The 14968-nt window shown below is 43.6% G+C and overlaps 1 protein-coding gene across 4 annotated transcripts in view; it reads right to left on the bottom strand.

The window, feature by feature from the left end:
* The window catches only part of ADAM10 (ADAM metallopeptidase domain 10), a 482781-nt gene that overhangs the window by 109772 nt on the left and 358041 nt on the right, over positions 1–14968 (bottom strand). For all 4 annotated transcript variants that reach the window (XM_029574420.1, XM_029574421.1, XM_029574419.1 and 1 more), the window contains exons 8-9: positions 11174–11357; positions 9481–9644 (exon numbers count right to left, since the gene is read on the bottom strand). In XM_029574420.1, coding sequence (XP_029430280.1) covers positions 9481–9644; positions 11174–11357 — 348 coding nt within the window. The remainder of the gene's footprint in view (positions 1–9480; positions 9645–11173; positions 11358–14968) is intronic.

Genomic DNA, 14968 nt, shown 5'->3' with positions numbered 1-14968 from the left:
CTCAGCAGCAGCAAAAACTCTGAGCTCTGACCGCCACCCCCGATACATCCCCAGCCATCCTCCTCTATTTCCCGCAGCTTAACATTGGGTGCCATAGATCGATCGCGGAGACACCTGGGCTTTCGTGAGTGTGGCAATTTTTCTTCCTATGGCGACAAGGACGGCGCGAAAAGAAAAAGAAAAATCGAGGCCCCCAGACACCAAAATGGCCGCCGCAAACCCGGAGGAAGATGGCCTGCCTGCTGATTCCTTGGAGGAAAAAATCTCACAGGCGGTGGTGGCGGCACTCGATGTACGACTTCACCAGCTATCAGAGCAGATTGCAGAGGTGAGAGCCTCTCTTACTGATTTTGACTCGCGGATTGAGCATACGGAAGGTCGGGTCAGCCTCGTGGAAGACGACGTGGGCGCGCTCGAGAGGAAAGTGGCAGAGCTGGAAAAGGCGGCGCTTGTAACCACGGAAAAACTCAACGACTTAGAAAATCGTTCACGCCGCAACAATTTGAGGTTCGTGGGGTTCCCAGAGTCCCTGGCAGAAACAGATCTCCCCCACCTTCTGGAAGCCTGGCTTTTGGGCCTTGTCCCATCTTTGGCCTCACCCTCAGGGGGCCTGCTAGAGCGTGCTCACAGAATCGGCAAGAGACCTGATGGCACACAGAACAGCCGTCCCAGAGTGATCATTACCCGCTTTCTTCACTTTGCTCATAAAGCTTTAGTATTGCAGCATTATCGTAAGCAACGGGAATTTTTTTATGAGACTTCTAAGATTTTGGTTTTTCAGGACTTTTCGCCTGCGGTCACCTTGAAACGCAAAGCATTTCATGAGGTCTGTTCCGCGCTCATTGCAAAAAAAATCCGCTTTTCTCTTTTATACCCAGCTCAACTCCGCATCTCCTATCAAGGATCTTTGAAATCCTTTTCGTCTGCAGAGGAAGCGAAAACCTATGTTAAAAATCTACAAGAGCTGTCAGGGGCAGATGCTCCCTGAAAATTCTTCACGGAAGTTAGAGGAGGACGATTGCATTTATTCTCGGCTAAGCTCATCGGCTGCTGGTTTATGTCAATATCCTGGCTGGACAAATTGAAGTGCGTTTCCCCGTATTTTGGCCCTCTGGGGCTTTGACTGCACATTTCTGACTCCGTGTCTACTCACCATGGGTTCATGGCGTTTACCCGAGTTATATTGCGCAGTACGATTGAGCCCGGGATTTTGCTGACTTGCTGTTTTGATGTTGGATGTTCTGGCTGGATTTTGATGTTCAGGATGAGTTTGGATAATTTGTTCTGGGGATGGTAAGGGGGTGGTGGTTAAACACACTGAAGTTCTAGTGGCTCCTGGTAAGATGTGTATATGTATGGGATGTACACCTAAGGACACTAGGTCCTGGAATGGGATGGGGTATTCGTTTCAGTTGTGTGTTTTTTGCTTGTTACGACCTGGTGCGGGAGGGGGGGGGGCGGGTATGGAGTTTTGTACAACTATTATGTTACTGGATGACGTTATGACTTATACAATGCTGCTGACTTATTGGCCTGGGTGGCTGGGGAGGCTTGCTTTCATTATACAGTGTGAGATCCTACTTGAGATATATTTTTATCCTACGCTATGGGACTAGAGTTTATATCATGGAATGTGGCAGGTCTGGGTACTCAGATTAAGAGGGAGAAGGTGCTTGCTCATCTTCAGAAATTACATGCAAGTGCTGCATTATTGCAAGAGACCCATCTATCTTCTGCTGAAGTGGTCAAATTAAAAAAAAAATGGGTTGGCCAAATATTTTATGCCACCGGTAACACTAAGAGTAGGGGGGTCGTTATTTTAGTCAATAAAAACGTTGCTTTCCGGGCTCGGGAAACAGAGGTTGACCCTAATGGGAGGTGTGTTATAGTAAAAGGAGACTTGATGGGAATGTCTATTGTTTTAGCATCTGTATATGCTCCAAACTCTTATGACCATGTGTTTTTTAGCACTCTTCTGACCCAGCTCTCCAAATTTGGCTCCTGCCCCATTATTCTGGGTGGCGACTTAAACATAGTTACAGATCCTCAGTTGGATAGATCTCCCTCTCTAGGCGGACATCCCCTGAGCGACAGGAAGGGCCCGGTTTTTCTGTGTAAACATCTGCAGCTACTGGATCTGTGGCGGGTTTTACACCCGGGAGAATGCGACTTCACACACTTGGCGAGAGCTCACTCTACACGCTCTCGCATTGATTACTTGTTGATCTCTGAGTGCTTATTTCCTAAATTTGTCAAGGCTTCCATTGGCTCTCTGGTAATCTCAGACCATTGCCCAGTCACGGGTGTGATGTGTATGCAAGACCCCGCTACCCCCTACGCAATGGAGACTTCCTTCTCATTTGACCACGGAGTCTGAGTTCCCAAAATTCTTGAGGAGTAAATGGCAGGATTTCATGTCTTTTAACGCACAACATACTACGGAACCAGTATTATTGTGGGAAACGGGCAAAACTGTGTTAAGGGGGGAGATTATTAGCTACGCTAGCCATAAAAAGTGCAAAGCGGCAGAGGCCATTATCTCTCTGGAGAAACAACTCCAAGCTCTTAAACGCCAGATGAATAGGGGCGGAGGTGAGAAGGTGATCCCCCAGTATAAAGCAGTTCAATTAGCACTTAATAACCTCCTCCATGCCAGAGCGGAAAAGTCTATGCGTTTTAGGCAGTATACTTTTTTCCAATATGGGAATAAAGCGGGGGGTTTAATGGCCCGTCTCCTTAGAGCTCAAGAATCCTCTAAACTTATAGCTAATCTGAAGGCTCCTAGTGGGGAAATAAAGTCTAAGTCTCCTGACATTGCCCAACTGTTTTCCGAGTATTATCACACTCTGTACTCGGCGGAGCAGGTAGATGAGTTCGCTATTACAGAGTTCCTTAGTAACCTCCCTTTACCTATCTTAACTGATGACCAGCGTCTCTCTCTCAATAGACCCATTGAGATATCTGAAGTTTTACTAGCCATAAAGGCTTTGAAAGATAATAAGGCTCCCGGCCCTGATGGAATGTCCGCACCGTTTTATAAGGCCTTATCGCAAGATATCGCCCCCATTTTACAATCTTTATTTGAAACAATGGCTACTCAGGGCTCTATGCCAGCCTCAATCCGGTCAGCTACTATTGTGGTGCTACCTAAGCCGGGACGGGATCCTTTATTAGCCTCTTCCTACAGACCAATTTCCCTCCTGAACTTAGATATCAAGCTATATGCCAAGATAATAGCTACTAGACTGCAGCCTTATATGCCTCAGCTCATTTCCTCTGGGCAGGTTGGTTTTGTAGCGGGTAGGAGATCTGCGGTGAACATTCATAAGGTACAGGCTGCCCTGGAAAACTGCCACAATTTTTTTCTCCCAGATCCATTGCTAGTCACCTGTGACGCGGAGAAGGCGTTTGACCGGGTGGCCTGGCCTTTTCTCAGACAGGTTCTTACTAAGATGGGCTTCACTGGGAGGATCTTTGAGTATATTACTCTTCTCTACTCCAATCCCACAGCGAGGGTGCTGGTCAATGGCTTGCTGTCTGCGGAATTTTATTTGGGGAGGGGCACACGACAGGGATGCCCCCTATCTCCCCTGTTTATTTTAACAGTGGAGCCTTTGGTTTGTAGAATACAACAAGCCGCTGAGGTTGAGGGGATCCCTGTTGGGCCACAAATATATAAAACTCTGCTCTTTGCAGATGATATTCTCCTTCTCATTACGCGTGCCCGGACTGCACTTCCCGCAGCTTTGCAGATATTTTCTCACTACCAGTCCCTCTCCGGCTTCAAGCTCAATTTGGACAAAACGGAGGCCCTTGATATATGTGGTACGCTGGCGCAAGGGTGGCTGGACTTTCCCGTGAAATGGGCAGGGCCTAAAATAAAATATCTAGGGATTCAGCTACACTCGCGTCCTGATACTTGGTATGCCTTGAATATTCCGCCAGCTATTGCTAAAGGCGTGTCCACATTACAGAGTTGGCAAAATTTACCCTTATCTTTACATGGTAGAATTGCATTGATTAAAATGGTCCTTGCTCCTCGTCTAATCTATTTACTCTCCATGATTCCCTGTCTATTGGTCGATAAGGATAATCGCAAATTGCAGACAGCGATCCGAGTTTTTGTATGGCGAGGAAAGAGGGCTAGACTGGCCTATACTACATTGACTGCTCCTAAAATACAAGGGGGTTTGGGTCTTCCTGATTTCATGTGTTACTCCAGAGCGGCAAATCTCCGTTTTTTGGGAGATTGGCTTTTTGGCTCTTCCCAATATACGGACACTCCACTCATACAGGCCATGTGCGCTCCGCTTGATCCCCGCTATGTTCTCCACACACAGGACGATGGGCGACTAGACCGTCCGCTTAAGTTTAGCTTGGTTAGAACCATGAGGAAGGTGTGGGCGCATATTCGTTCCACTCTGAGGCTACCTGTCCAAGTTTCTACTCAATTTCCGTTAGCCAGCCTAATTGATATATCGCCCCTTCCTCCTAAAGCGTTTAATCTTCCTATTTCTCCTGGTTGGCCTCTGGGGGACTTCTGGCTGCCTCAAACGGGACACTTACGTTCCTTTCAACAATGCCAGGAACAATTGGGTATGCAACCACAGCACTTTTTATTGTATGGGAACCTTAGAGCAGCTTATGGTACTGTGACAAAGGGAATTACTGGCTGTATTGATTCTCCTCAATTTAATGATCTGGTTACCTGTTTTCGTGCCAAAACTGCCTCCTTATCTTGTTTATATGCTTATTTGTGTGCTCATCATGACTATTGCATTTATTCTTCTCTGCTCCCTAAATGGACACTTGATTGTGGGGAGGACTTGACTGTCACGATGCTTACAGATGCTTATGCTTCTATTCCCAAAATGGTCACGAATATCACGCTTCGGGAACTCCAGCAGCGGGTTTTTCACAGGACTATCATTTCCCCGGCAAGAGCCAAGACCATGGGAATCGTGGACTCGGATATCTGTCTTAAATGTCAACATCATGGAGCTACTCTGATTCATTGTCTGTGGACCTGCAGTATTATACAAACATTCTGGGAAGACGTGAGGCGTTCCTTGTCAACTACCTTGGGGTCTGCTCTCTCCTGGTCGTGCTCGTTTTGTCTTCTAAATGTTGAAGTTGGGGAAGCAAGTGTCTCTGCGGATAATGTTCTTTTTGTCTCCAAGGCGTGTCTCATTGCCAAGAAATGTATTCTGCTAAAATGGATTGAATCCTCTGCACCAACGAGCCATCAGTGGTCTCACCTTATGCTGGAATTATTCCAACTGGAATACGGATCTCTTTATAGAAAATATCCGCCTAGTAAAAAGAGGCACTTCTGGGACATATGGCAGGCATATTATGCCCTTCTTCCAGCAGAAGTTCAACGTTTATCTCCGCTTGAGTTGGACCTTTTGGACACCAATAGGCCGTGTGCTTGACTGTGGGTAATCCACCATTCAGCCTTTCCTGCTTGGAGGGAAAGGGTGGGAAGCCCCACAAAAACCTGTCTCTTCCTAGGATCAATGTACCCTGGGTGATATTTGTCAGCTCCTCAGTCTCCAGAGCGGGTGATGTTATGTCAGTGCGCTTTATAGGCAGAACCAATATTGTTTATCCAGTTTTAAGTCATTTCCAGTTTCTGTTAAGGAGAGGTGGGAGGGGGGATGGGGATAAGGGCTAAGGGGCTATGGTGTTTGAGGGTGAAAAATGGAAATCGAAATGTTGAGGGACTCTTGTTCCATTTGTTTTTTTGATTGCTATGTTGGTTGATCTCTCAATAAAAACTACTTTAAAAAATATATATATAATATTTCAAGATTAATGTTATTGTTATAATTTATGAGTAACAATAATAAAACAAAGTTATTGTGTTATTCAATTTACCTCTTTAATGAGATATATGAGCTTGATGGGATGAACACAGCTTTTGAATATTTGGTGTTAAAAAAGTCCAAAGGGTCTTCTGCATAATTTTAAAAAACTGGCCAGTTTCACACTATATAATTATTTGATAGCCTCATTCAACTAATTCTATATGGCTATGAGAGTGAAATCTGGAATTTATAGGAAGGGACAGAATGTCAATATAAATCCTGCACCTCCAGTTCTGTAACTCTGTGCATCCACTGAAATTCCCCCAAACAATGGAGCTTGGATGTTTCCCTTACAGCTCATCATACTAAAAGATATTTTCAAATGCTGGTGTCACCTCACAGTAACAGCAGCACTAACACCTTCCACTGCCAGGCACATTGTGAACTAAAATAAAACCTCGCAAAAAAGACACTCAAAATCTATACTGCAATCCCATTGTAACATAACAGTAATAACACCAAGGACTCAAACAACAATAACCCTATCTGTGAAAAAGCATGGGTAAATATTACACTGGGTCCTAGAATACCAATACACCACCTATTGAGGAAACAAAACAAACCAGATTGCTATAGATCCCTATGCTAGCAGAATCTCTCATCATGGTCACACACACAGAGCAGAGACAGACCCTCACCAAATACAGAATACAAAATAAAGGAGCACAAATTAGACAAAAACTGAAATGGAAACTCCAAGAAGCCAGACTCTGTGTATTAACAATGGAAAAACAGAACCACCATTCCTCATAAAACAAACAAAATCAAGAAACATAAAGCATCAGTTATAATAGTAAAACCATACTAATAAAAGAATATTTTAAAACTACTGATAAATAGAATTTCTATTAATTAAAATCATATACATTTTTTACAATTTCCCAGAGGTTATCCTCTCTCACACAGACTCACATGTCCATTCTCTCTCACACATACACTGTCACATACATACACATTCATGCTCTTATACCCACCATAACCTCTCGCTCTCACAGAAACTGACACACTCTCAGGCTCTAAGACACTCTCTCCCCCTCCACACATACCCCACACACAAACTCTTACTCCCCTGGATTTTCTCATACACACTCTCTCTGGCTCCCTCACATACACACAAACACACACACCCAGGCAAGTTCCCAATCATTCTCACACAAACACACACACCCAGGCAAGCTCCCAGTCATTCTCACACACTAAAACTGACCCCCAGGCAGGCTCCCATTCATTTTCACACCACTCCCTCACCATCCCCCAGGCAGGTACCCATCCATTCACACACATACACCCCCAGGCAGGCACCCATTCATACACATGCACACACTAAAGGCAGACCCCCTCTCTTTCTTTTGCCAGCAACCTCGGAGCCTCTCTCATTCCTCTGCTGCCACTGATGCCGCATGGCTATTGGGGAGGCGCTGATTGCTGCTATTGGCACTGAAGCCCATTCTGCTGCCTCCTCTGTGCAGGCCCTGTGGGTTTCCAGTTCCTCCATGTTGATCTCGTACATTGTGAGATCCGCATAGAGAAAGTGCTACTCTTGACATTAACAAAGATTACATGTGCCAATCAGTAAAAAGTAATTTCTTTTTTTTTTTTTTTTACCTTTGCTGTCTGATCTTAGTTTTCTAATTGGTTGGTCCCAGGCTTTTTTGTTCCACCTCCCCTTTCTTATTTTTTTGCCAATTCATTTCATGTTGTCTTTTTTTCTATTTCTTTTCTCTCCATCTATCTTCTTCCCTCAAAAATGCAGTCAGGTTCTCATTCTCACATGCTTTCTCTCTCTCTCACACACACAGGCTCTCACTCTCACATGCTCTCTCTCTCATACAATCATTCATGCACAGTCTCTCTCTTGCACATGCTGTCTGACACACACCCAGGCTCTCTCTCACTCCCACATGCTGTCTTGCTCATGCACAGGCTCTCACTGTCACATGCTGTCTCTCTCACACACACACAGGCTCTCACATGCTGTCTCTGCAAACATTGAGATCCTCACTCCCACACCCAATCTCTCAACTCACACAGGCACCCAATCTCTCAACTCAGCTCATACAGGCACCCAATCTCTCAACTCAGCTCATACAGGCACCCAATCTCTCAACTCAGCTCAGCTCATACAGGCACCCAATCTCTCAACTCATCTAATACACGCACTCTACGGGCCCTCAGCCTCTCTTACCTCTGGGCCTCCTCTTCACGGGTCGCTGCAGGATCGGCTCTGCAGCGGCCCTGATCTTCTCGGGCCGATCCGATCCGTGGTGGGGGCCCTGCTACCGGGCCTCTTCTCGCCCACTGCAACAACGCGGCTCCTCTTCTGCACGCGGCTGCTTCATCTCCTTCCTGCCTGTGCGGCTCCGGCAACATTTTTCTTCCGGGGCCGCGTGGGCAGGAAGGAGGCGGAGCACCTGCACGTTTAGACGTGCCCTTTTTCTTCGGGCCGTGGTGACGTGAACTCACCACGGCCTTACCAATCTTCCGGCTGTGTGTCTGCAGCACACAGCACAACGATTCTTCGCTGCTCAGCCGCCAGTGGGATGAGCTCCACCGGCGGCCGCATTGGCTCCCACTTGCCGGTGTGTCACATGCACCAGGCTTGCGCGACACACCGGCACACCTCAGGCGACACACCAAAGTGTCACGAGAGACACTTTGGAAAGCTCTGCTCTAAAGCAATGGGTCATAGGATGAAAGTGAAAGAGGGTAAATTCAGGAGTAATCTAAGGAAATAGTCTTTGCGGTGAGGGTAGTAGATGCATGGAACAGCCTTCCACTGGAGGTGAAAATGACAAAGACAGTCATTGATCTCAAGAAATCATGGGATAAACTCAGAGGATCTCTGAGGAAGTAGTAGGGACTGTGAAGTTGATGTAGATAGTCTAGATAGGTTGTATTGTCTTTTTCTGCTGTCACGTTTCTATAAAACAGCTTGAAATCAACCAGAAGCGCACACAATTTAAGCCATCCTTTGTTTATTAAGATCAGAACCCAAGTAAAGTTAAGACTGTACAAGGCAGGACTAAAACTAATTCCAATTGCACTAAAGACTATACTCCGTGTTACCTGGTTACTCTCGTCATATTTGTCTTCTTGTGACTTAAGGTTTGAAAGTAACATATTAATATGAAAATGTATATCTGTACTGCCTCCTCTCACTCAGGTTCTGGAACTATTAAGTGTACATTTAAATGGCAGCAAAAATTATCATGGTTAAAAACAGTTTAGAAATTATGTCGTCACCTTATTCCAGGTACATTTGCTAGAAAAAACTAGATTTTGTTTAGCTTGACAGTGTAGAAGAACAAATACGGTCAAAAGCAAGTGGCAGAAAAATATAACATGAACTGAAGAGATCATGGAGCAAATACCAATCCGGACTGAAATGCTCAATAAAAACCAATGTTAAGTTACCTTTTCATTTAGTTGATGCTAGGATTTTACTTGCAAGTATAGCATTTCATTCACAGTAAATCAAAAACAGATTTTACATGATTCTAGGTAATTCCTAGTAGAAAAGGATCTCAAAAACCAAAGCCCCCTTAACACAGACTAGGTTTTCAAACACCAAACAAACTTCCAAAAAGACTCAAATGAATTAAATACTCACAGGAGAGCCAAAGTTATGTCCAACCTCGTGTGCAAAAGTGATGTGAGAGACCTTGGGGGGTACATGGGAACCATAGTTCTGTACAGTAATGATTCCAGTATTCAAAGACTTCTTTTTGCCATCTGAATAGAGTTTGCTCTTCTCACATATCCCACCGGAACTGCCTGCAGTTAGAAAGCAAGGTAAATTAAACAGAGAATGGTAAGGATTCCCCATTCCTAAACTCAGTAAAGAGCAGAATGGCCTATTCTTTTTCACATCCTGGCCTTTTAGCCTTTTTTCTTTTATTTTTTACTTTCAAAGAGAGAGTCACTGAAGTATATAGACAAGGCTGCCAGACAGAAACTTAGATTCTTAAAATCAGTGGTCACAGTTACAGTAAAACAATTTCCACAATTATAATGCTAAAGGATACATTTTGGAGAAACAAAACAGGCTGTACTGCCTACATAGTAAAACACTTATTGTGAAGTATGATATAGTGAACTGATGCCCCATTCCCTCCCAGTGTAATTCAGAGTTAAACACCTGCTCCAGGGGAATGCATCCATTAAAACACAATACCATTGTTTAGAACAGGCTCTTTTAAATGACACATGTTAAATTTTTATGCCTATTTCAAGCCCAATATAAATGAAAAAAATATTACTCTATAGACAAAGATATAAATTATGTCAGAGACACACAGAGACAGACATTAAACTCATTTGCTGTTTCCAAGCTGCATGAACTCTACCACATTTCTTTCATAGAACTGTGGGTGCACTTAGGGGCACAATAAGAATGATTTTAGATTGGTTGTTCAGGCCTTTGTTTTAGTCACAGTCAACTACTGAAATGCTCTTTACATTGATTTGCCTAAATGTTATCTGCATGCTTTACAAGTCCTGTTGAATACTGTTGCCAAGATGCCCTCTCCATGAGCATATTTCCCCTATTCTGCAGGATATGCACTGACTCCTGATTGGGCACAGTAAAATTTAAAAACCTGTTTATCAAGTTTTGCATGGGTAGGCTCCTGCTTATTTGAGGAATGTAATAGTGTTATTGCCTTTGTACTTTACATTCTGCCAGTCAACTAATTTCAGACACAAAGGCAGCATGTCTTCAGAAGACTAGTCAGCAGGCCTTCTCACAACAGTTTGCCTTTCGCGTTACACCATATGTCAGAGTATAAGGCCTTTCAGAATACTTTTAAAAGCTCAATTAGAGAAGTATTTATGCATCCATAAGATGTCTTATTACTGCTCTTATTTGAATTCTGTTTGTTTGTGATGTATTATCTGTTTTGTTTACATTTTGTTTTTATACATTGTAATTCATCCAGAACATATGGGCTGGTATTTGGGTGGAATATAAATTACTATAAATAAAGCAGAATTTTGGCATAATGACAAGATGTCAATTCTAAATGAAGGCATCAAATTCTGCATGCAGAAACAGCATCTCAACCCAACCGGGATTTAATCTGCTATGATTAAATCCAGCTTTAAAATCGTTGTTTTTTTTTAGTGTAAAGACATTCATAAACATTGCCCAAGCTTCAGTAAGCAAATCAAAATGGAGATTGTGGTAGCCACACAAAAAGACAATAGTTAAATGAGGCATAACTGAAATTCAACAGTTAACAGATATAAAAAAACAAAACAAAAACCAGACTTAAAAACCAACTCCCAAGAAGTGCATTATTTACCAGATGGCGCTCCAACCCATGCAAGACCCAGGACACCATCGTCAAAGTCACGATCAGTAAACACATAAGCCAAGCAGTAATCATCATGGTTCTGCTCAGAGTTGAGCTCCAAAAACTTCTCAACACCAATGTTTGGAAATCTGAATGGATTTGTAAGGTCTCTCTCATCAGCAGTGGTATTAATCTAAAAACAAAATAATTCAAATAGAAAAAGCAAAATGTAAACTCTATAAGTGAAGGAGTAGCCTAGTGGTTAGAGCAATTGGCTATGAAACAGGGAAACCAGGGTTCAAATCTCACTGCCGCTCCTTGACACCATGGGCAAGTCACTTTACCCTTCTTTGCTTAGATACAAACTTATAGACTGTAAACCCTCTGGCGATAAGAAAATATGTCTAGTTCTTGAATGTAATCTGTTTTGAAATGCCAAAAGGCAGAATATAAATTTTAATCATAAAAAGTTAGTACAGTTAATTTGTTCTAAGCTTTTAGCAGAGGCTTAAAATGAACCCTTCTCTTTGTCACAATAGGTAATCTTGCCCATGCAACATAAATGCAAGACTTAACAAAGCATACCAAGCTACCAATCAAAGATCTTTCAAACCACTTAAAGTATAAGAGCACTAAAAAAAAAAAAAAAAAGTGTAAAAGATCATGGGCTTAAAGATATCTTTTGTAAAAATAAAATAAAATAAAAAAAAAATGACTAAAATGTTTCAAATTATGAGTTGTACTCACATATGATCAAGGGGCATTACAGCACCAATAAGCTTTCAAACACAAAGCCAGCTTCCATGAACTCCAGTTCATAGATTTGATTGCAGAAAAAGACCCTCCAGTCTACCTAATCTGTCCATCCACAGTATGTCATACAACTACAACTCAAATTCATGCTATTAATATTAACCTGAATTTATATAAACAGAATTCAGAATGGCTTTTTGCTTCCAGAAACATGTGTAAAGCCTTTTTCTTTATAGAAGTTAATCTGGTAGTCTATTTAAGGCTTCATGCCAGCTTCCAAAGTCGAGAGGCAGGAGGAATCATTTCCTAATTACGTGTATGTCAGCACAGACACAGGGAGCTGGCAGTGCCACAGCTGAAAGATATGAAATAATTAAAATTCAGATCGATTCAATGTTGTCTACCCCCAACTACTACATCACACTTCTTCCCTTTTACTGAAAATAAAGATTTACCCTAAAATGTTCCAATAGATCACTTAATGAATATCTATAAAGGTATTACTGCAACTGAGGAAAAGCTGCTATAATAAAATGCTGCAGTTATGGCACAGGTTCTCCTGAGACTGGATTGGTAAGAAATGTTTTGCATGGAATAATGTCTTTCTACACAAATTCTAGGATTTATGACAGCTTTATAGGTCTTAGGATACCCAATGTCACTCTTCTATAACAGTCTCTCATTGTACACTGATCATCTACTGTGTTTGAGAAGGTACCTTACAGTATAATTCCTTCATATATAGCTTAAACATAAGAACATAAGAACATAAGAAAATGCCATACTGGGTCAGACCAAGGGTCCATCAAGCCCAGCATCCTGTTTCCAACAGTGGCCAATCCAGGCCATAAGAACCTGGCAAGTACCCAAAAACTAAGTCTATTCCATGTACCACCTCATATGACAAAACTGCAGTTTCAGCTGGCCTTATTTCTAGGTAGCTTTCTTAAAGTTTGAGTATCTTCAAACCACAGTTTTTCTGGTCAGATTTCTCCAAATTGATAAATGCTAGAAATGGATGTTTGCCAAAACATATACAAGGTACAAACTAACACTATCAATTATAGTGGAAATGAGTTCAGCTGTTTTTTTTTTTTTTAATTTATTTTAAGTACAAAACCACTAATTTTTGGTTAAAAAATAAACCCCAAATCTCTGGTTTCACATTTTTTCTACCATCAGAATACCAAGTGGATCTGTGCCAAGGTCTACAAAATAATCTCTGATTCAGGCTCTCACCAAAACTGCCAAATTGCAACTCAAAAGCTATGTGCATCCAAAAATGGGGGTTTATAAATCAAAGTGCTGGTCAACTCCTAACTGCGTGTATGACCACATTGTAGAGATTACTTACCTGGTAATCTCGTTTTCCTTAGTGTATGCAGATGGACTCAAAACAAGTGGGTATAGTGTGCTCGTGCTAGCAGTTGGAGACTGATCTGACGTCAGCAAGGGTACATATACCCCCGCAGGAAGTGCAGCAATTCAGTAATCTTCCTTGCAAAAGCTTTAGGGATATGTGTGTAACTGACCGATTGATTAAATGAACAGGATTACCCTGACCGATTGATAGTAGCTGGAAACCGCCAGTGTTCTCAACCTGAAGGCGTCGACACCCGGCAGGGTGGATGCCCTATATAAGAAAACATGGCTTACCGTGAGTCGGTGAATCCCCATGAATACCGGCAGCCGGGCGGGATGCTGAGTCCATCTGCATACACTAAGGAAAACGAGATTATCAGGTAAGTAATCTCTACATTTCCTAGCGTGTAGCAGATGGACTCAAAACAAGTGGGATGTACAAAAGCTACTCCTGGACTGGGTGGGAGGCTGCCCGCGGTCCGTTCAGGATTGCCCTCGCAAATGCTGTGTCCTCCCTGGCCTGGACGTCCAGACGGTAGAATCTGGAGAATGTATGGAGGGAGGACCACGTCGCCGCTTTACATATCTCTGCAGGCGACAGCATCCTAGTTTCTGCCCAAGAGGCCGCTTGCGCTCTGGTAGAGTGAGCCTTGACCCGTAGAGGCGGTGATTTTCCCGCTTCTATGTAGGCTGCCTTGATAACTTCTTTGATCCAGCGGGCGATAGTTGCCCGTGAGGCCGCTTCCCCTTGCTTCTTCCTGCTGTGAAGGACGAACAGGTGGTCAGTCTTTCGTACTGCTTCTGACATTTCCAGGTATCTGGACAGCAGCCTGCCGATGTCGAGATGGCGTAGTATTCGACCTTCTTCCGACTTCTTCATACCTTCCGTGGTAGGCAAGGATATGGTTTAGTTGAGGTGGAAGTGTGAGACTACTTTGGGTAAGAAGGAAGGAACCGTGAGAAGATGGATAGCCTCTGGAGTGATTCTGAGAAACGGATCACGGCAGGACAGCGCTTGTATCTCTAAGATGCGGCGTGCTGAGCATATAGCCAGCAGGAACACCATCTTCAAGGTTAACAAACAGAGGGACAGGCCTCGAAGTGGTCTGAAGGCGTGTCCCGCTAGGAATTCCAAGACTAGGTTGAGGTTCCACAGGGGCACTGGCCACTTCAGTGGCGGGCGAATGTGTTTGACTCCAGGAAACGTCTGGGTGTGTGGGGATGCCTTTGCAGTCACTCCGGGGACCGTAGCAGGATAGCGCTGCCACTTGAACCTTGATGGAATTGAGGGACAGACCCTTCTGAAGGCCATCTTGCAGGAAATCCAAAATGATAGGGATTTTAGCGGCATGTGGATTGGTGCTGTGAGTTTCGCACCAGGCTTCAAATACTCTCCAGATCCTTATATATGTTAGTGATGTGGAGAACTTGCGTGCTCGGAAAAGTGTATCTATTACCGGCCCCGAGTATCCTCTTTTCTTCAGTCTAGCCCTCTCAATGGCCAGACCGTAAGAGAGAATTGAGCTGGATCCTCGTGGAGGATGGGACCTTGCCGCAGCAGGTCCCTGTGTGGTGGCAGGGGAAACTGAGCCCCTGCCAGTAGTCTTCTCATGTCTGCGTACCAGGGTCTTCTTGGCCAGTCCGGGGCCACTAGAAGAACTAGGCCTCTGTGCCGCTGAATCTTGTGTA

Source organism: Rhinatrema bivittatum, chromosome 13 (assembly GCF_901001135.1).
Source record: "Rhinatrema bivittatum chromosome 13, aRhiBiv1.1, whole genome shotgun sequence".
Taxonomy (NCBI): Eukaryota; Metazoa; Chordata; class Amphibia; order Gymnophiona; family Rhinatrematidae; genus Rhinatrema; species Rhinatrema bivittatum.
The sequence above is the reverse complement of the archived record's forward strand: the minus strand, read 5'-3'. Positions and strand labels throughout refer to the sequence as shown.